This window comes from Spea bombifrons, chromosome 5, assembly GCF_027358695.1.
Source record: "Spea bombifrons isolate aSpeBom1 chromosome 5, aSpeBom1.2.pri, whole genome shotgun sequence".
NCBI classification, from domain to species: Eukaryota; Metazoa; Chordata; class Amphibia; order Anura; family Pelobatidae; genus Spea; species Spea bombifrons.
Window position 1 is genome coordinate 13,863,736 of NC_071091.1, and position 26,325 is coordinate 13,890,060.

General features: G+C 37.6%; 1 protein-coding gene across 5 annotated transcripts in view; it reads right to left on the reverse strand.

Moving 5' to 3' along the window:
- Window positions 1-26,325, reverse strand: part of CACNB2 (calcium voltage-gated channel auxiliary subunit beta 2) — a 126,720-nt gene that overhangs the window by 53,845 nt on the left and 46,550 nt on the right. The window contains exon 1 of one of the 5 annotated variants that reach the window (XM_053466155.1): window positions 24,577-24,859. The exons of 2 other annotated variants lie outside the window; for them this stretch is intronic. In XM_053466155.1, the coding sequence (XP_053322130.1) occupies window positions 24,577-24,624 (48 nt within the window). In that variant the 5' untranslated portion in view covers window positions 24,625-24,859. Of the gene's footprint in view, window positions 1-3; window positions 579-24,576; window positions 24,860-26,325 lie in introns of those variants that run through there. 2 more of the 5 variants (XM_053466156.1, XM_053466158.1) reach the window with 2 other exon arrangements.

Below are 26,325 nucleotides of genomic sequence, written 5' to 3' on the forward strand. Positions count from 1 at the left end.
TACCTCATCTGATTCTTCGCTCCCATAGAGGTACATCTCACTAGTCCTAGAAAAGTATATCAGTAGTCCCTCATTTCCATTAGGGAGTGGACAAAAGCTTTTTTTTTTGTTTTTGGTCTGTTGTTGCTCCTACAGAGATGCCTCTTTCCCACGCTCAAAATACTATCTAAATAAATTGTGTTTATAGGACAGCCGGAGCAGAGAGCAGAATCTGCAGACACAACAGTGCAACTGGTTTTCATAGGCTCGGGATCCAGGGATGACTAAAACTGCAGCATGGGTTCGAGGATGTGCATATCCGTTACAGTCGGAGGGGAGGCTTTACTCGGGGAAATAACTTAGAGTGCTGTTAAAAGAAGCCAGTCACATGACTCGGGGAAGGTGTCTGATTGGCTGCAAGGTAGTATAGTACATTTCACAGACTTCTAACAAGTCTATTGCTGTAGTGATGACAAGCTATAGTGATTAAATACCCCAAGGAACAATTGGGTTGTTTAAATAGTGGGTTTTGAAGTACACATCATTGCACTACTTCAACATAAATAAATATCAAACTGTTCTTTAAATGAATATATATAAGATAGATATGAATAAGGAAAATATATATGAATATAACAGTAGCTGCATCCTCTGCTTGCATCACTCTCTGCACGGCTGGACGTTGAACTCCAACAATCAACTCCAGCATTTCCCTCCTTGATGCCTTTTTAACCTGGATGATGACTGCACACCCTCGTCTGTGTAGTAAGCCTAGTTTTTCTTCTTATCCAAAGAATACAGTATCCCGAGACATTGTGTTGTCCACTTTGGTTTCATTCATATAGTTAGCATTTTTATACTATATCTGAATTTTATTGAACATCAACACTTGATATGGGCATTATAAATATGTGACGTTCCAATGGTCTTCTAGGCTTTCATAAATAATGTATTTAGGAAACCGTTCCTCTCACGCGTGGTCATTGTGCCTTCCAAGTCTCTTTGGGCACTTCATGAGTATGTTAGGACATTATTTAAGAGACTTTGCAAGCACCATCTCATTGCCGTAAGTCAAGACGTGTAAATTGCTTTTTTGAGTTACATTGTGTCTGCCTCTGGTGTTATCATGGACCACATGAAAGTAGTCTCTGTAGTAGACTGGCCTCGTCCTTTGGACTAAGGGACCTAAAAGAATAATATATTTTATTCACACATAAAATTGAGAACTCAGTTCCTTCTGTTTCTATACACATTATTATACAGGGTCATCCAAGTTATTGCTGGAGAAGCTCTCCTGCCAATGACCTCTTTAGTGAATAAACTGAAATATTAATCCCAAACCCAGCTATGTCCAGTATGCTGATCAGCTACTTATCGAGCGCAGTTCCCCTCTCGCTGTGCTTTGTTCTGTGTGTTAATGCTTGAAATAACCGGCTGATCTTTACACAGAGTGATTGGATGCTTCTATCACTGGGTCCGTAACCTGTATCAGCCTCACGGATATTAAGAGTGACCAGATGGTGGTGTGTCCTTAATCTCAGAGGCTAGATGTTGCCATCAGGATCTGTATTCTGACTGTGTCTTTTTAGCAAAAAATAAAATACTTTTTTTTTTAATATTTGACAAAATAAACCAAACTGCACTTTCTCTTGAGGATGTTTTCAGACAAGTCTTAATAGCCTATAATAATTATGAACAGGAGGATAAAAAAAGAAATCCCATAAAATTGCAATTTCAAACTGGACAACTATCCAGATCGTACATACATCACGCTTGTCTTTTACACTTAAATTTTAGCATGCGCATGGCGTCAAGTTAAAACATTTTAAATTGCTGCCTATGGCTGGTAGGAATGCACCCCTGCAGACACTAAAGGGTGTGCCATTTACCCTCTAGATATATCAGTGACTACAATGTATGTATACAATCATCAGTGACCTCATGTGGATGCTTTATTTAATATGCTTGGGGGAAAAACTTAGTAAAGTTGTAGACTTTTTCTAAAAGTAACCGATTTCTGTTTGTTTTTGCAGGTAATGAGTGCATGCTGACGTACAGATGTAAAAGGGTGTGTGGTGGTGTGTGTATGACGGTGACTATTTGTATCAATCATTGGCCATTTATTTTGAAAAGTTAATTATGCAGAATCAAGCACCTTATAAACCTAGGAAAAAATGCAAAGCATTTGACTCAAACACACATGAGAAAGCAATTTACTGTAAATGCGTGGAATGTTTCATATGTCTCCAGAAGGTTTTAGGAGTTGTTAGAGGGATATGTTTTTACGCATGTCAACAGTTATGAGTCATAGATTATCCCCATCCATATTCTATATGTCTGAAGCTGTCCATTTTAATATTTATAAACAATATGATTTACTAATTAAATAAGGAGACCGTTGAAAAGTACTGTGCTTACACATCTCATTCAGCCTTTTTTGGTTATCGTTGCCATTTACTTGTTTAAAATATCTTTGGTTGGGGCTTAAAAAATCTTACATTTACTTTACTGAAAGGGTGGTAGCTAAGTGGAAGAGCCTCCCAGCAGAAGCGGTAGAGGCTAACACAGAGAGAAAATGTAAACATGCATGGGATAGGCATATGGCTATCCCAATTCCAAGAGGAGACCAAGGATTCAATTTGAGTTTTTACATCAGAAAAAAATTAGCTGACAAGATGGGCCAAATGGTTCTTATCTGCCATCAAATTCTATGTTAATTGGTATTAAAAGTGGAATTTGTGGTGCGGCTCCCACCTGGACTTTGAACATGCAGCCAAATTAGGGCTGGATTGATTCATGAATTGTTGTCTTTGCAATTAAAATTACAGATTTTTTATTTTTGCTTTAATTTAAATGTATGTTTTTGTGTATTTACACACTGTATTACACATATATTAAAATGATGTTTAACCCCTTTGTAACCAGTGATTTATCGGGTACATTATGAAAAGATGTGCCTGGAGGACCAATGATGTCAAGGCATAGCAAAAACGTGAAGAATGATCTGGTCCTGCAGAACAAAATAGCCCTGGTGCTTAAGGGGTTAAATCTGGGCAATATGCAATGATGTTATAAAGTGGATGCATTTAAGGCATAAAGGCTGGACTTCCCTTTTAATTACACTAAAACAGATTAAGTAGCTTAATGGTCTTCTGTTACCGCTTTTGCTTCAGGAATTAAAGGTGAAGTCAATGTTAGAAGAAGGTCAATCTGTAATTTGTTTATGCCTTGGAAATGACACACACTCATTCACTGCTCGTGTTAAATAAACGTTTAATACCAAATGTAAGCAAAATGTTCATTCTGAACATTATTTGTTGGGATTTATGAACTTTGGCTGTAGAGTACGGTACTAAATACAAAATACCGTATTTGCTCAATTATAAGACGACCCCCCCAAAATTTGAATATTAATTTAGGAAAAAAGAAAAAGTCTGACTATAAGACTACCCTATAGGAAAAAAGTTTTACTAGTAAATACTAATCCACAAGTAAACTATTTTAATAAAAACTATGATTTAATTTTTTTGTTTTTATTTCTTTTTTTGCCACTGTGCCCTAGTTATGCACATCTGCCCCCCAGATATGCCTTATACCCCCTTATATGCCACGCTGTCCCCAGAAATGCCTTATACCCCCTTATATGCCACTCTGCCCCCAGAAATGCCTTATACCCCCTATATGCCACTCTGCCTCCCTAATAAGCCACTCTGCCCCCAGATATGTATTTTAATCCCCTATTTGCCACTCTGCCTCCCAGATATGCCTTATGCACCCATATATACCACTCTGCCTCCCTGACATGCATTTTAACCCCCACCCTGCCACTCTTAGCCCCCCATGCCACTCTAAACCCCCCTGACTTACTAGTGCATCCCTTTATTTGTGACCCGTGTTCAGACTCCCTGGTGTCTAGTGGGGCAGCCGGCGGATTTCTTTGCAATGCAGACCTCCGCTGCTGGTGGCCAGTACTTCTGCCGGGGCTTCTATGACGGAGCGCCAGCATGACATGACCTTCTGGTGCTCCACCATAGAAGCCCCGGCGGAAGTGCCGGCAGCAGCAGAGGTTGTCTGTGCGCATGCTGCAAACGTTCACCGGTGGGACTGCGATTCTGCCCCTTCACCTGTACTTTATAGACGTTGCTTATTTATTTTGAACATGCATCAACATAACATTCTAGGGTTACAACAGAACAGAACCCTGTTTGAAGTAACTATATGTTTTAAAATGCCATGAAGTATTATTTCTTGTGATTTTTCTCCTCGCCTGGCTGCCTCTACTGAAACTAAATAAGACAAAAGACTCCTTTTGCGACTCCATTAATTAAAGAATCCCTGCTTTGATTTGTATGCAGTAAAATGCACTGGGGTCCATGCAAAATGCACTTCAATATGCATTTAACATAAAAATAGGGCCAGAGCGTTCCTGTAAAATAACTCCAAGGCCCTTCTACCAAACCAGAGCGGTAACTTGAAAAAAGGCTACAGGAATCGTTTACTACAATGGAAAAATATACAAGTACAAGGATATCTGAATGGCTTCACCCAGAGTACACAAACACACATGGTCTAATAAGGCCTACATATACAACATGTGCTACAACATGTGCTACAACTTCGACAAACCTTTTATTATGGTTTCGGAATAATTATAAAAACTAAAACAAAGTTTTAAGCATTTGCAGAGATATCCTTTTAAGTAAATCACCGGCTTGTAGTCTCTATCAGAGGTTTACGATGCACACGACACACTCCATCCAGAAGGGGCCACGAAAGGGATTTCTAACTTTCACCTTCTGTAACTCAGTCAAAATAGCCAGAGTTTCTACAAGTGAGATGAAGCAGAGAGTCTATATGGAAGAAGTCGAATATCTAAATAAAGCTTCTCATTCACTGTGTGGGTTTTGGTAACATTGTGACCTGTATACAATTCCTAAAAGACATTACCCATGCTTCGGGAAATAGTTTATATAATAACCATACCAAACCCATTTACGTTAAACCTTTGAGCACGGGGATGTATGACTTAAGCCTCTGGCATGCAAGAGGTTAATAGAAATAAACTATGTGAGGTGTTGGATAAAGTGCTTTTCATTCCACCAAACCACGTTTACCGAGTATTCTCATTAGAACGTGCCTTCTTTCTTCAGTTTACACAAACTTGAGAACATAACTCCATGTCACACTTGCCATATGAGGTACTATCCAGCAAGTATGATTTTTGTATATTCCTAAAATATGAATTTAATAATTATGTCAGGTCAATGTCAGTATGGATACGGCTTAATAAATGCTACATGACAAATAATTTGGGCCAGCTGCTTGGTTAATTACCGTCACTTATAAAATACCAGATTGCAGTTATAAATACACTCATAAGATAGAGTAGATTTTGATCAAAACAATTATTTTGTCTTCATAATTTACCGTTTCTTGGAACACATGTTTAGAAAACATGTCATTAGCATGTGCTTACCCTAGGAATCGAGCGTCTGACCTGATCGGAGCGTCTATGAGTCATTCCAGTCTCGTCTCATCCACATGATGAAGGCGAGGAAGAAGAGCTGACATTCAACTAGTAGGCACAACAATACAGTAGTGAAGGTTTAATCCTCTGGTGTCCACACACCGTCCACCAGCATGGCTTGTCTGCTTGTTGGTTTCGCTGAGCCGTTGATCTGATCACAAGCCTTATTTAACGTAAGAGTTCATCAGAGAAGTCCTTCAACTTTAATTAACAAGCAGAGGCAAGAGGGGCTTGCTAAAGGATCTCCAGTGGCATCAGCCCTTAGAACAATATAATTACATGTGAAGTGCTTCTAGGCACCCTGTAGACCCAAGCCTCTGTTAAAACTGGAGTGAATCCAGAATACTGACATATTTAGGCATCCATCGCTATATTTAGGGACATGTGGGAATCCAAACTAAAATTGTCATTTTTAAACTATGAGCGTGCCTGTAGCTGGTTTGAAATGAATATACAAAATCTACTAAATGGATATTTTTGAACACATCATTCTGGGTAGTGTCTGAGAATGGTAGGAACCAAAGAGTTGTAATAATGGTGCGTATGAATACCATGATTTGCCTGGAGATATTCTGAATTAAAGGTACTCTTCTCAGCTGTCTACTCTGGCCTAGACTGACCAACAACCCAGGGAAAGATTGTTATTTATATGTTTATATATGCTTTCCTCGTAATTGGTGGGAAAACTTAATTGTCCTATGACATAAAATCAGCCACTGATAGACTGTTGCCATAAAAGCTGTAAAAACTCCTTAAAATGAAGGGGTTGGGGGGGAATTATACATAGGTGAAGGCAAGCCACATACAGCGTTTAGTGTGAGGGATGTGGGAAGGGAGTAGACAGGGAGTCGTGGAATGTACCCCAGGACATGGCCAAACAGCACTCCCTTGTGCAGAGAGAAAAGAAACGGACCTGGAGTTCTGACGAAGCGGGGCTTCACCAGGAGACTTTGGGTCAAACCGAGAGAGCTCCCAGGCATGGGATCTCGATAATTTGCCCATTCATCCTAAAACCATCAAAATGGCGTAGCAATCCTCAGACACAATGACCTCCCTCACTTTCTCTTGACAGATACATAGTTTGCTACATGGGTTGGAATACCCAACCCATTACGATGTGTCAAGCCTTAGTGAGTCGAGTGAAATTTTCTTTTATGATACTGATAGGATTGCAGAGATGAGTAATATTTTACATATATATATATATATATATATATATATATAAATACACACACATGTTATAATATCATAGTCAAATCTATTTATTAAATGAAATAATCAAACAGATAACCAGGGAATTAATCAATTACTTAAAGGTAAACTCCAGCCATCATATTTAATGTATATGATAACTTAGGGTCACCTTTGTTTTGTTGTATGCAAATACATAGAAAGAGCCATCAAATTCCACCTGGTCTGTATAGAGTGAATAATCCATCAAACACATCTCTTACTTAGGAGTGCGCATGCGCTGGTACTCTACATTTCCACGAGTCTAACGAGACCCTCTGTAAACATGCACAGAAAGTGCTTGTGTTTGGCTTCTATCATATCATAGACTTCTATCACAGACTGGAGTGGAAGCTCTACAGAGCGCGTGCAAGAAGCAAATTGTGTTATACTCCCTGCTTTGTGCTCCCTGATTACAATAAAGGCACTTTCCTTCCCGTCACCTAATGCTTTTAGCAGAAAGACGTGGCCATAAACTTTCTTCAGCAGGTACTTTTTTAATCCTTGCAGGTAAACGATGCATATTAAAGTACTTAAAGTGAATCTGTTAATCTAATTATCCAATCAAATAATTTAAACTGCACCTATAGAGAAAGCAGTATGGAGACTATAAAACCCATAATACATAGACAGCATACAAGACAGATATCACAAGAGGACACAAGTTCAAGAAGGGTACTTCTGTTCTACACCAGTAAACATAAATACCAGTGACCAGAAAGCAATGGAATTAGATGTATTTATACACAAAGCCATACCAGGGAACTTCAGGTTTGACACGGAGTCTCCAAGTGGATCACTCCTTCTCTTTGTCTCCAGGTCACTTTCGTATTTTCACATTTCAAGATTGTCTGGGCCTAGCCCTATCCCACACGGCTAGCTAGCCCTGCTCTTCACAAAGCCACTCGCCCAGGAGAGGAAGATCTCGAGGTGGCCCCCACTTATGGATATAGCCAGTTTATGAAGTGTTGGGCTCATTACATATGAATGTCAGCTGCCTGACATCTGTTAGACAAATAAAAGAATTGCTTCACGTTTATGCAATTTTCCAGGAAAAGGCCACATACGATGACCCAGAGTCAAGTAGTAAGACTGGGGCACAAGGTCATCTCAATTTATTGTTATGAATATTCTCTATTTAAAATTATGTGACTAAAAAGAAGGAAAAAAATGACAAAGTTATATACTTGCATAGACTTTACAAGACCAAGGTACAGTTTTATGTGAGTCAAAAAATGGAATGTTGGCAGTTCTCCCAGAATCCTTAGGAATGCGCAATAATAAATCCAGAATCCAAGAGAATATATTCATATTATGGCAACTCTCATAAGAATGAATTTTCTCAAGGTTCAGGATTTGTAAATAAACGTCACGCTGTCAACCAAACTCTACATGGTTTTTGAAATTTCTCGCAAACATCTGAATCTAAATCCAAAATCTGGAAGGAAATGTGACGTTTTAGAGAAACCCGTTATATAAGATTGCACAATATTGATTTCATCATAAAGAACGATTTCTATCAAAATGTAGATGTAAACGCTAATGGTGTATAATACTTTTTGATGATTTAAAGGGGAAGTAATGTTTGCTGCTCTTTCACTTTAATGGCTGCTGATGGTTCCGTGGTCGGCATCTTAATGCACAGGATAAGACATCATATCTCGGTGCTCCATGTCTTAAAGGGACAAACACCCAACAGTAGTGTAAATGAGCCAATTCCTGAAGACCAGAGATCTCTCTTACAACCGGCCCATTGAGTGGCAACACATTGGGGGGGCTGATCATGACATGAGAGGAAGGGGGTACGGAGTTGTTAGGTCAGGAAACAGAAGTTATAATACCTTTCTTCATAGTATATTCACAATATATATATATATATATATATATATATATATATAATTTTTATTCATATTTATTTATATATATATATATTATATTACATTATGTAATATGTGTTAAAATTTAATGTAATGTGATATTCAGGCTTAGAGAGATTTGCCCTAGGGTGGTAGTCCTAGGGGAGAGCAACCCCTCTGGCCCAAAAGTAAGGGTGATCAGGCTCCCTGGTGTGCTAATGAACAATGGACAAGATAAGATGATCTCTTACACTAGTGAGCACAGCCTCCATCCTCTCTAAGAGGAAGAGTGACTTCACACGTGATTGTCCCGCAGTTTAATGTATAACAGTTTGTTTATAATGTTTATAATGTCTAATGTGCAATATTTAAACGCGTTGGTCTCACACCCGCCATTCCCAGGATGCTTCAAAATGATTGTTTTGTTGTAAGGAGATTTAGGCAGATTACGTCAATCGTGGATTTACCAAGAGACTCAAATACCACTCAATCTTAATATTCAAAAACAGCTGCTGGCGCTGTGCTCTCAGCACAGAGAGTTATGCGAATAAAGCATACTTTTTACACTTAAAACATTTCACTATTTTTGCCAGTATAAAGGTACAGTTCTCACATACCTTCAAACAGATAAATCAGTGTCATGGAAAATACTTATCCAAATCTAGGAAGATACATTAACAAAATATCAGGGTCATGTAACACATTCGACTTTCCATGGAAGATGACACTATCCTCTCTATTCTGATTTTATATATTATAAATTAATACATAATTAAATAGTGGAATGTTTTGCACTATATATATATATATATATATATATATATATTATTATTATTATTTATATATATATACACAGCCTCAATGTTCAGTAGCAGGTTGCTTCTTAGCGTTCATGTTACCCTACGTTGCCCCCTTACATATATAGACTGGTCATAGTTTATATGTGTACGTCTATAACTTGCTCTGTGCAAATACAGATCAAACATAAAGACCGACCACACTATACACAGCTCTTTATAGTTAAAAGGACAGGCTGCACCATACAATGCTCTACAAAGATATAAAGTGACTGTATTATCCAGTGTCCTACTTAAATATAAAAAATGATCACAATATTAAGATGCTAGGCCAGTTACGCCAGAGATCTCGAAAATTCCTCAAGTAGCCCTCCACTTTACACCCATGGGCAGATTACCCAATCCTTCGATGGGAGAGCAGCAGGTGATGGTGCCCTCTCTTGTTTGATGTACCAGTTGGGTTACTTATATATATATATATATATAGCTTTGGAATGTTTTCTTTGATCACCTCCTTGAAGGATTATATAACTCTCCAAGTTAATATGTTAGATTAGGAGAGTGTATGTATACATTTTATATGAATAGTTCTGAAAATATTAACATTAAAATGATTTTGTAACAGTTATGACTGATTATATATATGCAATCAAAATCCTTTGTATGACAGGCTTTTCAAGAGCTTTTTGTTCCGCTTACACCGCACCGGACAGCAATTTTTAGAATTTGCTTTCAAGCATGTATTTTGAAGGCAATCCTTGACAGCACTTCAGTGAAACCAGCCATAAACACCATCAGAAATCATTAAGGCTTTAGATTTTTCCTATGCAATTGCAAGGTCACTTGTGTTGGAAATGATGAGACGAGGCAGTTATCGTAATGGACAAAGACACATCCATCAATCTGATGCCACAGACAGCGTCTTCGCAGTTTTGCTTTCTTGTAGGACACACTAACAGGGGAAATACATCTGCTATATGAAAAATTCCAAAAGAACCCAAAAGCCAATCTAGCCAGATACATTTTTGCCTATTTAATGCAAATACTTTACAATCTTTAGGTGAATGCTTCTTGAATGTGTGGCTCTCGTGTGCATTCTGTGGTAGGGAAAATTCCTATAGATTTGAGATGGCCAATAAAATTACAAAGTGTATGAATACAACAATTTATAAATGCATCTAAACTAGATGAAGTTGATGAGAATGGCAATTCAGCAACAGCGATAGAGCCAAGTTACCGGTAGCTAAGGATCATATTGATTACAGTTCAGCGATGGAGAAACCACATACTGACTAAGAGTCCTGGGATTTTTAGCTATCACTGCCTGCTCATATGCTTAAGGCACTAATATGTATCAGTGTATGTCTGGTCTTATCTCTTACAGGCTGATTTATTTTGTATATTTCTTTTCAATATCTGTGTTAAGAACTGGTAGAGAAGGGGGGTGAGTTAAACATATGTTGTCTGTGCCTTAGCATGATGAACTGATGCCATAAAGCAAATGCATTTGTAGCAGCACTTTGGGTCCTTTCCCAAGACACCAAGAAGAGAATGATGTCTTTTGTGGATCAACCTACAATACATAGGCAGTGTTAGCACATCACATCCTCACATGATGTGGGCAACAGGGTAATATCATGGGATATACCTCGCACAAAATGCCCAGTCTGCATTTGAACTCAGCTTGTGATAATGGCCAGGTATTAAGCCAGGTTGTTGGAATTGTGTCAGAAAATTTGGGGTTGTTGGCAGCTATGGATTAGAGCCACACTTTACCTTGTTCCAGGTAATTAGTTGAATGATAAAATTTTTGGCTACGGAAATAACCTGAAATCTATACCTAACTTGATAGAACATATCAACGGCTTTTGCTTTCCTGTTGTATAACCTTTAATTCTCATAGCTGGTTGCCTGGTAATCAGAGGCAGGCTGGCCCAGGGGGCAGATAGGTAATTCCAAAATGCTTGAGATAGTTCATAACAACCCACTTGTGGAAGGGAAATGCAGTCATAATGAAAAGCTCCCGTCCAGGAAGATGATGTGTGATGTGTGGTGAGGTGAATAAGGTGTAATGTGTGGTGATGTGTGAGATGTGGTGATGCATAAGGTATGATAGAGTTGGGTGTGATGGAGTGAACATGTTTTAGTTTTTATTAGAGTGTGTGTGTGTATGTATGAGTGTGTGAGTATGTTAGCGTGAGTGTGTATGAATGTATGCATGTGTTATAGTGAGTGTGAGCTGTACCTGCCTCCTGGAACAAAAGATGCCAGCTCTATCGTGCTGATAAAATCCTGAGCTGCAGCATATAGACAATCCCATAAATATAAAAGGGAACAGTATTACAGCTTTAAGCATGGGGAAGACTAAATTCCAAACATTTAATCACCATTGTAGTGAAGCTGCTGGCATTTTGAGCAGTCATATCAGTTTTCTAAACACTTTGTTTTGGTAAATAATACCCAGAGAGCAGATCAATTTTCAGCATACTGGCCTAGCTTTTTGCAGTGTACCAAGTATTAGTTACAATAAGGGTTTCATGTCATAGCTACCAGATTGTGACCTAGAAATTACAGTTCCAAAGGTAATTGACAATCATTTACTCTAAAACCTCACCATTCCTAACAAAACATGAGAACTTTGTATTACACGCACACACTTTAATTTATAAGCACGCTTTCTGCTGTTTCCTGGGAAAGAGGGACATCGTGGAACGACAGTGGGACATAAGGATCTGGATCCTGTCCCTCCTGAAGAGGAGCACTTGGTCTCTATGAACTACCTACACCCCTATCTGAAATTTGCAGCCATTTCCCACCTTCTTCTAAGGCAGTCAGTAGTATTAGCACAAAATGTATGGACTGAAATACCTGGATAGCCTAAAACAATTTAGGTGTAAAATTTCCATGCAACAAAACCTTCTGATATCTGGTCAAGACATATCTGCCCCATGGGCAAAAAATAAATTCTCTAAAATACAATGCCTATTTTATATCAGTACACCGGATGTATATAGAAACTACAGAAAATATGTTCTAAACACCTCATTCAATAGCTATGAATAGATTCCAAAGTCTCGAGGAACCTGCTCCCCGACCACATCCTTGAAACCAAAGGGTCCCATTTGGGTACTTGAAATGTTGGGAGGTGTTGTATGTCTAAGGAAGGCTTCAACATACACATGATACATTATATCTCAAGCAGAAATTAATCTGATTTCATTATAAAGAGGCTTATCAAATGGGAAGGTATCCTTCTTTTGTCTTGAAATTAGTTATTGATTATTTGTAGCTAGTCACCACTGCATGATAGGTGCCTGGACAAGGTGAAAAGAAGGTAAAAGGAGGCTCATTTCTTTGAGTAAATATCTCTTGACATTTCTGACAAGAGCTGTAAATTGAAGGGAAAGCATTTCAGGATTGTCCCTGCAGCAATAATATTTTGATGCAATATGGGATGATTTGTGGACAAAATGCTCTTATTTGACATCACCTCTCAAACAGGCATGGGTTGGTGAACGTGCACGGCTCCAGTGTTTCGTTGATTATGTTTACGGTGTGTAGGATTATCGGCAGTGGTGGTATATCCCACAATCCTTCTGAAAGCATAATCTGCTTTTTGCAATAGATTACATAACAGATATGATTTTGGCGGTAGGCATGTCCTGAGAGAAGTGCGATATTCACAACAGATATTCTTTTTAGGTTTCAAGAACTTCCCTGAAGCAGATTTATTACAAACAGAAAAAAAAACACCAGTGAAATCCTACAAAGCCTTAAAATTAGGACATTTAGAAGGATGTTGGCGTATTTACTGGTGAACCGCATTGCCAGGTTAACAATAAAGTGAACTCACTGCACGGCAATCTTTGACAAGTACTGGCTCCTATGTACAATCCATACCCTGAATTAATTAGACTAGTGCATAGTTATTAGAACTGTGTCTGGTAAGCCACAATCATCAACTTTTCACCTTTTTGCAACTGCCCAACTGTGCAGGAATAAGTAACCTTTAGTTAGCTGCCATAATATATTATAGTCCCAAAAAGGTCTCTTCTTCTGAGGTCCTGAAAGCCATGAAGCCAAACCATATTTAACCAGAACAATGAACAATGGCATTTCTTTAATCAAGTCAAGATAAACTAAATCAAATTTCATGGAGAAGCGATGCAGATGACATCATGAACCCCAATGGAACTCGATGGTAATCCAAAAACATAATACTCCAACAGGTCTGAGCTTTCATTTGAATATTTATTTTTTTCTTTCGGCTCCCCGAGTAATAGATTGTCCTGCGGTGTGTAAAAACACGCTCATTGTGTGCCTGTATCTAATCCGGTGCTATATCTGGAATCACACTGAATGCATTTCTTGAATAAACATACATTTGCTAATGCTATAGCCAAAATTCTCGTTGTCAAGTTAGATGCCTGTTTAAACAAAATATGTACCATCGCCTCATCCTTCTGCTAAAAAAAGCTACAAACTTTAACAATGAACCATGTCAAATACTTTATATACAGAATATATACACGCATCTGAAATGCTGTACCGTTTAAAGTCATTCTATAGACTGAACGATAACTACGCCTTCATATTTCACATTACTTGCTGCCATATATGAATTGTGTCAGGCCTACACTTATCTGCGGACAGTAGTGCACCTAATAGGGGTGCTTACTCTTCCACGCTTTAGTATGAGTGGACACTTTAACTTTAGAGTATGTTTTCCGATTGCCATTTATAATTTTAGGTGTATCTCTCTGGCAAGAGGGGCAATTGCCCCTAGGCTGCACTGACTTGTCGATTGTGGGCCACTGCCAGAGGTGTTTTCGCTTCTCTGAAATCCCACACTGCCACTGCGTCGATGTGGACTTAAACCAGCATTTACGCTCTTACTGGATACCTTATATGCCCTTTTCTGAGTCTTCTATATATTGGTTAAGAACATAAAGTGGGCTTCCCGACCAAGTAATCTTGAGCTGCCGCGTTACATGGCTGTTTGCGTGGGCCTTCCTTTTCTTCATTAATCAAACAGATTTTACCAAACATTCGTTTCTGAGATCCTTTATTTAAGAAATAGATTTAAATTTAATAGGGCTACCCTACAGCTGTTTGGTGAACATACAAAAACTTACATTAAAGTATGTATACATATAGTATAAACTGCTAGAGTGTAAGCTCATATGACCAAGGCTCTGCTTAAGTTTTGTTTCTGTAAATCCAAGTTGTTATGTTATATGATATACTACGTGTTATGTTCTGTTTACCCATTGTACAGCGCTTCAGGATATGATGGTGATATAAATTAATATATAATAATAATGACACACAAATATATGGTATAGTTGATATGGTATATTTATTTATAGAATAACATTAGTGATATATTGGAATCCTCCAAAAATGTATTATCTATATTTTTAACGCTGTGTTATTTACTATTAGGATTAGTTTTAATTAAATTATATTAAACAGCTAAATATCTTCTACGTGTAACAAAAATGATGTAACTATTATGTAGTTAAATGCAAATTATGAAGTAAAATGCTTTCCCTTGTAGATGTCGCTGACCTGGTAAAATGCAATTGAGTTAAGTGTGGAGATTTTAAGCATTAGGATTTCTAAATATAGATGAGATTTTAAACCAGACTTTGAATTATGATTTCACCACTAGGCTTCAGTGTACACAGAAACCAAATATTATAAAACCTCACAAATTAGAAAAAAAAAACGAAAATACATAAAATCAAAAATATTAACATACAGGAAATTATGTGACATTCATAGAAAAAACACCAATGAAGATTGTGTTGTCTTCCATTATATCAAAATCCTAAAATACAGAGATATATATAGGTAATATATTCATTAGACTGACTATATCGCCTGTTGTATAGACACGTTTTACTGTATGAGTAAAAATCCAATAAATTGCTCTACTTGTTGAAAAAAAATGAAATGGTGTGTATAATAGCAACCTGGAAGAAAGTTAATTAAGGATAATACCATGCCTTGAGACCTTATGGCTAAATATTATGACAAGGCATATTACTTCTGCATATTTATATCCTATAATCATGGACTAATTGTTAATAATTGAAGCAAGTATTATAATATTTATCTACTTACCCAGGATACATTTTTACCCTTAGGAGCCTTTAGCATGGCAACATGTAGAGATGAGTTGATTAGTAATAGCCACACCAGCATGGGAAGTCCAAGCTACTTTGATACCCAGATATATAAAGCCTTTTTGCCTTAACAATACAGGCATAGTAAACATAATAATAAGAGGGGAACAAAAAATGCCATCCGTCTTCTTAGGGTCCCATCCAGCGAAACCATCTGAAAGCTATTTCCACGTAAACTCTACTCCCATGATGTTCTTATTTCGGTAAGAAACATTCCACGTTTCCAGGCCACAAAATCCACAAAAAAGTGGAAAATAAAAGCAAATAGCTCCTTAAAAAAGTGCGCATAAGATCCCACCACAAAAATCCAATGTCATAAATGTATTATTCAACCTTCTGACTGGGGAACAGCAGTGCCTGATTACAAAGCAAGCTTAAATGAGAGCTCTGAGGCTGCAGCTTACTAGGGAATTAAGACCTAAATACGGGACAGAGCTACCATTCAGGGGACCTTGAGCGCTGCAAGGTCCACATATCAGTCTAGAGCTTCCTGCTTGAAGATTTTCTTCTAGAGATAGAGAGCAGGGGGCAGAGGACAAGAATATAGTCTTCTGCGAAAATGCATAATGCATGCAGCCAGGTAGAGATTATACCTTTCCAGCTCCACAATCACCTTTCCTGGCTGTTGCTGCATTAGAGACCCACAGTGCACCTGTTGTTGATGTAACTCCACAATGGGATTGTGGTAACCTAACAACCAATACGGTCTGAAAGGTAAAAGAAGCAGCTAAACCTATACAAAGGGAAAGCTGGAATCACTGATCTGCCTTCCGTCTCATCTTATCCTCCCACCTCCCCCTTCCATCCCTTACTTTTACTGTACTCCCTGTCAATCTAGATTAGGACAGCAGATCCAGGCTAAATTTTGCAACTATCACAAGTGATTAGTGTGAGTTGATTGAAATCGGATCATATGTCTCATTCTACAAGGGCCGATGCCAGTTGGGGGGAAAAGAAAAAAAAAATCCAGTTACTACCTTTTTATCACTTATAATATCATTTAAATAATATATATATTTCATTTGCAGAAATGAAAATTAAGTTAGTGGAGAAAAAAGACCATTTATTTTAAGTCAATATATAGAATTTCATGGATATAAATGCCATACTACAACCTCAAATATGGAATTACATTTTAGGAAAAAAATGCATTCATAAAATGTACTGGATTTGTGGTTTTAATATATTATAGCTCTTTGGGTTGTCTAACCTTTTGAAACTTTTTGGCATTTCTAGACGGTACAGAAAAATGGATAAAATAAAAGTTTAAAATTATTTATACATAAATGTGCACACATGTATTGTAAAAGTACTGGGGCTTGTTTCTTTGAGATAATAATAATAATAATAATATTTTTATAGGGCTACTTTAAACACCCCTATATTAAGAAATCTCTCTATATAATTTGATATTCTGGTACATTTTGTCCACAACCAAACACTAAATAAATAGTGATCCTATATATTATAATAATACTGGTTTACTGTAAACAATAAATTGCCTTTGTCTATTCAAAATATCCCTGTGTAAAAAAAAAAACCCTGTTCTATTCGTATATTTTTAGAGTTGTGGTCTTTGTTTCTATGACATCAGGCTAACAATAATTAAAGTGATCCTATACAAATATGATGTTACTGCTTTTTGTGTAAACAATAGACTGTCTGTGTCTATTCAGAAACATCCCTATACAAAGTAATCAAGCTCTTTGCTAGCGTAGAATACACGTTCTTTGCCAGCATATGGAAACAGACCCATGCAACATGATTAGCTAGAAAGCAAGCCAAAAAAATAAAAAGGCAAAAAGCAAACAAAAAACAAATGCAAGGTATCAAAATACATCTTTCCTTTCCATTAAACAAGTAGTATCAACAAGCGATCCCCCGACTATCTTTCAACTATAATTCCAATGAGGCTTAGCTACCCTCCTAAGTAGCCTAGTATCGGGGGAGATGTGGTTGTACGACAGATGGGGGGAGATGAATGTTGTACAGTCCCAGCCTTCGTTAGTTAAATACCAGAGTAAACATTAATGCTTGGACAAGGCAAATGTTTGTCTCTTTGTCTTACCACGATCTATTTGTGTTATTTAGTGTATCCACTAACAGCTGTGTATTCTGGCCTAGGCTGTCTAGACCTAGGCATCACATCACCACTTGCCACCACCAGGTGACGGATGGAGCCTAACTCATATTACAACAAATAGATGTCCCAGCCCCATAACCTAGGATCGAGGATTCTTCTTCTCCTGAGGCTGACCTGCCTGGGTCGCCTGCAGTCTCACCTTCTGTCAGCCAACGTTCCCCACTAAATAAATAAACTCTTTCTGTGCATATATATTATTAATTTATATGACAAAAACAGTTCATCATTGTAAACACATCGACAGAAAAATAGACATTTTATTTGCTTCTGCAACCAATAGGAAATTTCAAGCAACCTAACATGTCTGTTAGCTGTTTAGGCATCCATAGTATCGCTCTTACTTGCCCATCAGCCTTGCTCAGTTCTTTTATTTCCACCACACATTACTATAGAAAATCAAAAAGACATGCAACATTGAGGGTCCTCAGCTGGGATTCATAGATGGTTTCAAATATAAAAAAAAAATCATTAGCAATTCCACAGCAAATACTACCGGCACTAAAAAAAAAGTGCAGTCAGCCGGCCTAAGAAGAATTGGGAAGAATGGGCACAAATTCTGCGTTTTCCAGCTGCTGTCATAGCAGACGCTTGCACCACTAATTCTGTATGATGATGACGATGATGATGATGAAGATTGTAATATTTCGTTACAAAGGAGAAAATGTTAGGACAGAGCCCCTACTAATAATGTAAGGAAGTTTTGCGTGAGACAAGATGAGATAGACTGAACAAGATTTTCTGTTTCTTAGACAGAGAAAATGTATAAAAGCTAACAGTTTGGAAACACTGGTCAGAGAGGACAATTGGCCCAACACCATTTGCTTCTAGTAAAACATATGTATATAAAAAATGTCAGGTGCCAGGTGACTGTTTACCATATGCAAACTGGCAAAGCGCATTATTAAGCGCATTTTACAGTTGCACCCAATGGATGTAGTGTGCAAATCTCAAGTGTCACACCTAAAGGGGCATTCCCGCCATCATTCATGCTAAATCCCCCCAAATGCATTAGTCCCTTTCCCCACTCCCCCCTTGAAATGCTGTGCAGGAGAAGGGTTCAGACAAACACATCTTGCTGCATGTGACCAGGGCTGCCATCAGAAGATTTGGGGCTCTTTACAAAACAAATGGTCTGGGCCCTCCTCCCCGGACAATGTTCCCTCCACACCAGACAATCAATCTGTTTGGGGGGGAAAAGATCGAGCAGACAAGATGTTTGAGGACAAAGTGCAGGAGATTAGTGACGCCTCTACCAGTGAGGGCTAGGGTGACCACATTGTATCTCTAACATTCAAGGTCACAGTATGGCACGGAAGAGATTGCAAACACAGGTATATTTTATATATATATATATATATATTACATACACACTGTCACATGTACATAAAATACATTTTATATTATAGAAATTAATAGGAAGCCTTGGGAACCATGCTGATTTCAGATTTAATAATATATTTATAATATAATATACATACAGTCATTACCAGACATGAACTGTCTCAGACAATTTACCCTCTCTATTACCAGACATGAGGAGTCTCAGACAACTAACCCCTACATTACCAGACATGAACTGTCTCAGACAATTAACCAACTCCATTACCAGACATGAGGAGTCTCAGGTAATTAACCCCATCTATTACCAGACAAAAGCAGTCTCAGACAATCAACCCCATCTATTATCAGACATCACACACACACACATTTACACAAACAGACAAACACTGTCACACACACATATCACACACAGTGGGTTTCTTGGTGCTGACTGCAGCTTACGCTGAACTTGTGTGGGACACAGCTAATCAGGAGAGGCTGCCAAGCAGCCAGTCAGCTTCAAGAAATGGCAGATCATTGAAGAAGGGGCAGCTTATGCAAAGTGCTTTAATATCCATTCTTCTACAGTTTGGGTGTCAGGGACATTAGACTATTCCTTTTAAGGACCAAAATCCTCTTGGTGGCTATGTATGTATCATGTTGTTCTGGACCTTCCAAGCTCAAAATATTCTGTATATGAACATCAGAGAATTATGCTTTTTCTTCATCTAAACTTCATATCCATAGGTCACATAGTCACATAGTCCAGCTTTTGGCCACACACATGTAACCGCATGCTTGAAAAATACATGTCCCCTTTTGGCCATTTGAAGCGTTGGGAAGTATGCATTGGGTCTGTGATGCAGCAACTTACTACAAAGCCTTTAATATTATCCAATTCTCTGCTCTGTCAACTGAAAAATATTTGGTGAAACGGTACACATCTCATGTATGTTTAAAACATTTGAAATATCTGTGGTTTAAACAACCATGTCTGAACCAGAACATGAATTACACCAATGCCCTACATTTCTCCTAAGTTGAGTATCTTTTACAGGAATAACTTGAGTCATATTTCATCAAACAAGAACATAAAAATAATGAGGGACTTGAATGTTTCCTTCCTGTAATTAGCATCAAAGCCAAGTGCTGGGAAATCAATATTCAGTAGAAAGTCCACACATTTGGCAAATTAGGAAGCCAAAGTCATGTAAGTTTGAGTTTTAGATCACATCCGAATGTATATATTAGATATATATATATTGCAAATAAAAATATTTTCTCTAGATGTGCGGTTGCATACAGGCAGAAAAAACCCATAGTAGGTGCACAAAATACCAATCATCACATAAATGTTTCAATGTCTTAAGATGAAGATCGTCAATTTCAATCATAAACAATAACAAACGCTCTTACCACCATGGGCAGTCTTAACTGACTCCAAAATGTTTAAAATTCCTTGTTACAAGTCAAATTGCGTGCATTTAACTAAATTAGCAAAACGGGAAAATTCAATAATGACTTTGCCCTGTGATTTAGAATTTTCATTGTGTGAAGAAAGCAGGTTCTTCTCCAAGTCTGTAACAAATATTATGGAAATGATGCAGAAAATTATTGACCCAACAAAATTGGTCACGAGGAGCAAAAGTGGAAAGAAAAAAAAAATATAATGAAATCTGCAAATAAGCACAGATTGACTTACTTCTATGAAGAAATATTAATAATGAAGAATAAATGTTGGTAGGGAATCTTTTTTATCCTTCAAAGTAAAAAATAGTACAAAACTTGAAAACAATCCTTCACTCATATTCATAAAAGTTATACTCATGAAACAAAACAAACTTGTAAAGCAGAAAAAAAGATACAAAGTCACATTCTTTTGGGGCCTCAGCGAGTTCTTCATTGCATATGAAGCTCTATATGGCAACTCTACCTCATTTACTCTCTAGTTTTCTTAGGGTTTGCATGTCTTGTAATAATTACACTATTAGTACCGTATTTTCCGGTGTATAGGACGACTTTTTAACCTGTGAAAATCAAATCAAAAGTCGGGGGTCGTCTTATACGCCGGGTACTGAAACTTAACGAGCCGGACTGGAGAATCACATATCTCTAGGGGAGGGGCGAGCGGAGAAGCCGCCTCCCCTGGGCCGGTCTTCAGGGCCGCGCCGAGGTAGGTGCAAGATCGTGATCTCCCCAACTAGCCCTGATCAGCGGGCGCCAGATACAAATGTATAAATGTGTATGTATGGACTGGCGTATGTTAGTATGTGTAGATATATATATATATATATATATATGTGTGTGTGTGTGTGTGTGTGTGTGTGTGTAAGGGCAGTGTATGTATGTATATGTCTGTGTATGGGCAGTGTATGTGTATATGTGTGTCTGTAAGCTGGTGTGTACATGTATATGTGTGTAAAGGAAGGGTTGTGTGAGGGCAGTGTATACATGTGTGTGTGGACAGGCATATGTTAGGGAGAGCTGACCCACCCAATCCAAGCAGGCTTTGTATACAACAACCAGCCAATCACCAGTAACGTACATCGCTTGACGTGATTGGCTGGTTGCTGTATACCGGGTAGAGGGGTAGTCTTATACGGTGAGTATAGCCCAAACTCTATATTTTAACTACTTTTAACTATTTTTTACGCCGGAAAATACGGTAAGTTGTTTAAACATCATCATTCACTTAAAATTGCAATTTACACACACACACATATATATATAGATTTATATATATATATATATATATATATATATATATATATGTATATATATATATATATATATATATATATATATATATATATAAAGTACATCAAGATGGAAAGAGAGAAGCTCGAACACTAAACACTAATATACTCTTCAATGTGTGTGGTAGAGAAAAAACGCTAATACATGTTAATTCCATCCATTACTTATAGCTTATACAATGCAGACTAAACAGTGGCGCAAAATGTGTTAGCAGACATAAATGCCATCACTAAGGGACTTTAATTTAACGTATGTTTACAGAAAGCTAATTTTTGGATCCTGCTAAGGACATGTAGCAATGACGTGCACTCATTAAAACCTCGGTATATCAAACCCGTCATTTTACTCTCATGTGTAAGGGGGCAGTTCAGTGACACAAATCACCTGCTATCAGTGGCATGACATGAAATCTCTTAAATAACATTCTTATTAAAGGGGCAAGTAGAAATCTGCAAGACAGATGTTTGACTATATTTACAGCTTTTCAGCTCTGCACAATTTAGCTTTTCAACTATTCATAGAGCAGTCCATGTGTTGCTTATTTTTATGCCTCCCACCCAAGTTAACTCAACGTCCAGTCAATCTATCACCAGTATCATAATACACAGCATTTAGATTACAGCATAAAGACAGTAAACTATGTTACTATTTCATATAAAATTTACTAACCGGTTTATAGGGCCATTACATTATACATAGACATGGATAAAAAATTGCGTTTCAATAAAATTTATAATGTAGCTGCATTTGCAATTCCAATGCCTCACTGGATACATTTCTAGAAAACACTTTTCCATGCAACTAATATTTGATAATCAAGCAGCTAATTTGCTAGCGTTGTGACTGTCATTGTGTGTGGCCACTAGGTACACTGGCAACTCAATGTGAAAAAAATAATTCGACACACACAGGCTACAACTAGTTAAAGACACTAGTACAAATCAACGAATAATCACATAACCTAACATTGCAACTACAATTTCAGATCCCAGACCCCTAGTGGCCATACGAGAAAGTACAAGCATAAACAAGAGATCAGCCTAATGAAATCAGAATAACCTGAGGGGAATTGTTAGGCAGCAGCTAAAGAGTTAAGGGTAAAGAATATAAAAAATGTAATCAAACCTGTGGTATGTTTGATATTTTTTTACAGCATAAAGCAACATGACTATACTTGCTCCTAATGGTACAAAACATAAAGACAATCTTACTTATTTGCATTTTATAAGGAAAATCTCAGAAGCATGTGTGGTGTGTCGGGTAAATTCCATATTTGGGACAAAAATTATTACTTGAATGAACGCTAAAAGCTTCTTTAATTTTTCTTTTTTATCTGAAGGGGATGCCTAACCAGGGTGCCCTGGAAGCAGTGCAAAAAATAAAAATAAAAACTCTTAAAAAAGTATGACATGAGAAACTAGTAAAAAAAATACTAACATGGTATTATGAAAGAGAATGATGTGGCCTTCTACAACATAACCCATGTATGTAACTTGGTAACTATCCTATATCCTATAGAAAATGTAAGGAAAAACTGCAATGTTTGGCCTATTTACTTTACACACCAGTGCTAATGAACTTTGCTTTAGATGTATTAATATGGTTTCAAAAACGGTGCCAGTTCAAAATAGTTTAGAAAGGGCCCTTCCGACCTGGATGGGTGAGGTCGAGGTTGGAAGGGCCCTTTCTAAACAATTTTGCACCAATACAAGGAGACAGCAACAAGGGGTCGCACCGGGCCCTCTAGAGTCACGGGCCCCATCACACCCCTGTAGGTATGACCCTGAATTTAAGTATATGTCCTACACATACTAAAGTATCTCAGTAATGTATATTGTAAAATCACCACAGCAGGAGCCTCTTTTCCTTCTCTACCTTCTCCTTCTATGCCTTATATGTTACATTTGTTTTTCATTGCATATTCTTCTGTTATTGTTATGGCGCTAAATTAAATGTAATAATATAGTTACAATAATAGTGTTATTAGTAACCCATAAGGAAACATATGTGTCCTTCACACCCTGCTTTACCCTTCCCTCAGCCTCACACCTGTAAACATACAGCTATAAACCCACCAAATTATAACATTATAAAAAATATGATTATGTATCTTCGCAAGCTGATTTATGAGATAATTATACCTCAAAAGGATTTTCATGACGACAACATACATGAATACACATAATCTATTTACGTACATATTAATGAGTCTAAATAGCCTGGCCCAGGCTTATCCAGCATGGGATACACAGACTCAGAGACCGGGTCAACAAGTGCCCAAAAGGTCAAAGGTTTGTAATTATCTCCTTTGCGCCGTGACACGTAAACAAAAATGTATTCCTGTTCCTGGGCTAAATGTTTATCTGCGGAATCTACAATCCTACGTTCCTTCCATTGTGTTCAGCAAATTCCACAAGATATTTTATGCTTAATTAAATATCACACATTTCCGTATTTATTTATATCTATATGCAGTGCTCATCTACGATCAGCCTCCGGTGAAATTACATGTTTCTTCGGAAACCTCTTAACCTTTAAGGGTACGGGAAGAATATTTTACATACCCCTCCGACATTCAAAGGGTTAAGCACCTAATACACTATAATGACTGCAGGCTAATGCCTGAAATATATTGCCATATATTAGGTAGATGATTGCATTGATTTCACGGTCTAGTGGTAATAGAAATCATGTAGTGTCTATGAGTCTGTTTAGGGAACATCAGAAATGTAATCATTGTCATAAGAGAAGAGTCCATAGGTAAGTGGGAACTTACGTAGGAGACCTGTACTCGCCGGCGATGTCCCAGTCCACAGCAGTGCATGAAGAGGACCGCAGAACGCCATCAGCATATGGCTTCACTTGACTCCAATCTGGCTCACCTTTCCCTCCGAGACACAGTCCATGACTCTTTATTTTCTGAATGTAGACAGTGAGTCCCAAAACACTCAGCCTCCCATACGCTATACCTTAAAGAAGCAGCTGGTGTCTGGCAGAGGGCACAGCATTTCACATAAAACAAATCCTTTGATGCAAAAACAGAGATGTCTGCAAAGCTCTATACGGAGCGTCCTTATCGATGCTGAATGATACTATTGCTTTTACGCTGCACAGAAATGCCACGACGCTGCATTACAATGAACCTTCAGTACCAGAAATCTAACCGAACTCTCATATGCTCGTTCCCATAACAATGAGACTGCAGGATTCTGAATTCTGGAGATCGGAATCTACTGTTCTCGGTGCTGCCGATGTACATTTTAATGCCTTAAAAAAAAAAAAACGACCACATCCTTGAGTCAGTGTAAGACATGGATACGGCACATACCGGGATCCATTTCTTCAGGGGGTCTATATAATGTCAAATTCATTCTGCATTCAATGAATTACACAGGCTTGCTCCAAATTGCTTGCCCGTGTTATGCTTTCACATGAAACCGTAGACGGCATTGCTCAGTGGCCTATTACCTGACTCAAGTAGCTGCAGCCACACATTCCCTGCTCATCTACTATGTACTAGAATTAACTCTTCATGTGATAAACCCTGCTAATAATACGCAGAGCGCACAAATATAAAAATAACTCATATTTTAGTAAAACCTTAAAGCCACACACATAATGTGCACTGCAAAGAATAAAAAAAAAAGGTCAATCTAATATTGTTAAGAAAATCATTATTTCCTTCTGTTACTCAATGTGCCAGTTATATATTTTATTAATAATGGAAAATGTAATTATTAATACAAAATTAATAATACATTTTAATATTGCAATACCCCTTCGCAAGTTAAAACAGCCTGCTCAATAAGGAATAATGTCTGGTACTCAGGAGTAACACCCATCACTGGATCTACGTCTATGGATCATATTCTTATAGTTTGATGGGTAATATAGATCTATAAAGATCTTAAAAAAAAACATATGTAAGCCTTTATAGGCTACTCATAAACAAATAAAATGTAATTTCTGAAATTAAATTTAAAATTAATCCAACACTCAGAACCATCTATCATTTCTGATATTGTAATTATTATTTTTATTCCTATGATAGGCTATCATTTCTGTCTGGTTATCAAAAATGGCGTACTGCCCTTTAGTTGCGATACCGACTGCGCGTGTTTTTAGTTAATAATAATAATTGGATAATTACTCAGCCGACATATTTTTACCTAGTTATGTTCCAACAGACAGAGTGGTTGATTTTTATTTATTTATTTTTCCGATTTTTCCAATTTTCTGCACACATGTATTCTTAGTTGGTAAACATTCACATAACTATGTTTTTAAGTGAAAATCATGAATTAAAGTATTAGTAAAGAAAGAATGTTCGTAAAAAATCAATGTCCCTTTAACTAATATTCCCTGTGGTTTCTCCGTCCCTAAAGACACTTTGACACAAGCTTGTCAGCCAGGTTACTAAAACGTAATCGGTGCGCAAGGTGAAGCATTGGATGGGCACCTGAGGTGGTGATGGTGGGTTTTTCTGGTGAGGGAACTAGGACTTCCGCCAATTCGGGATTCCTTA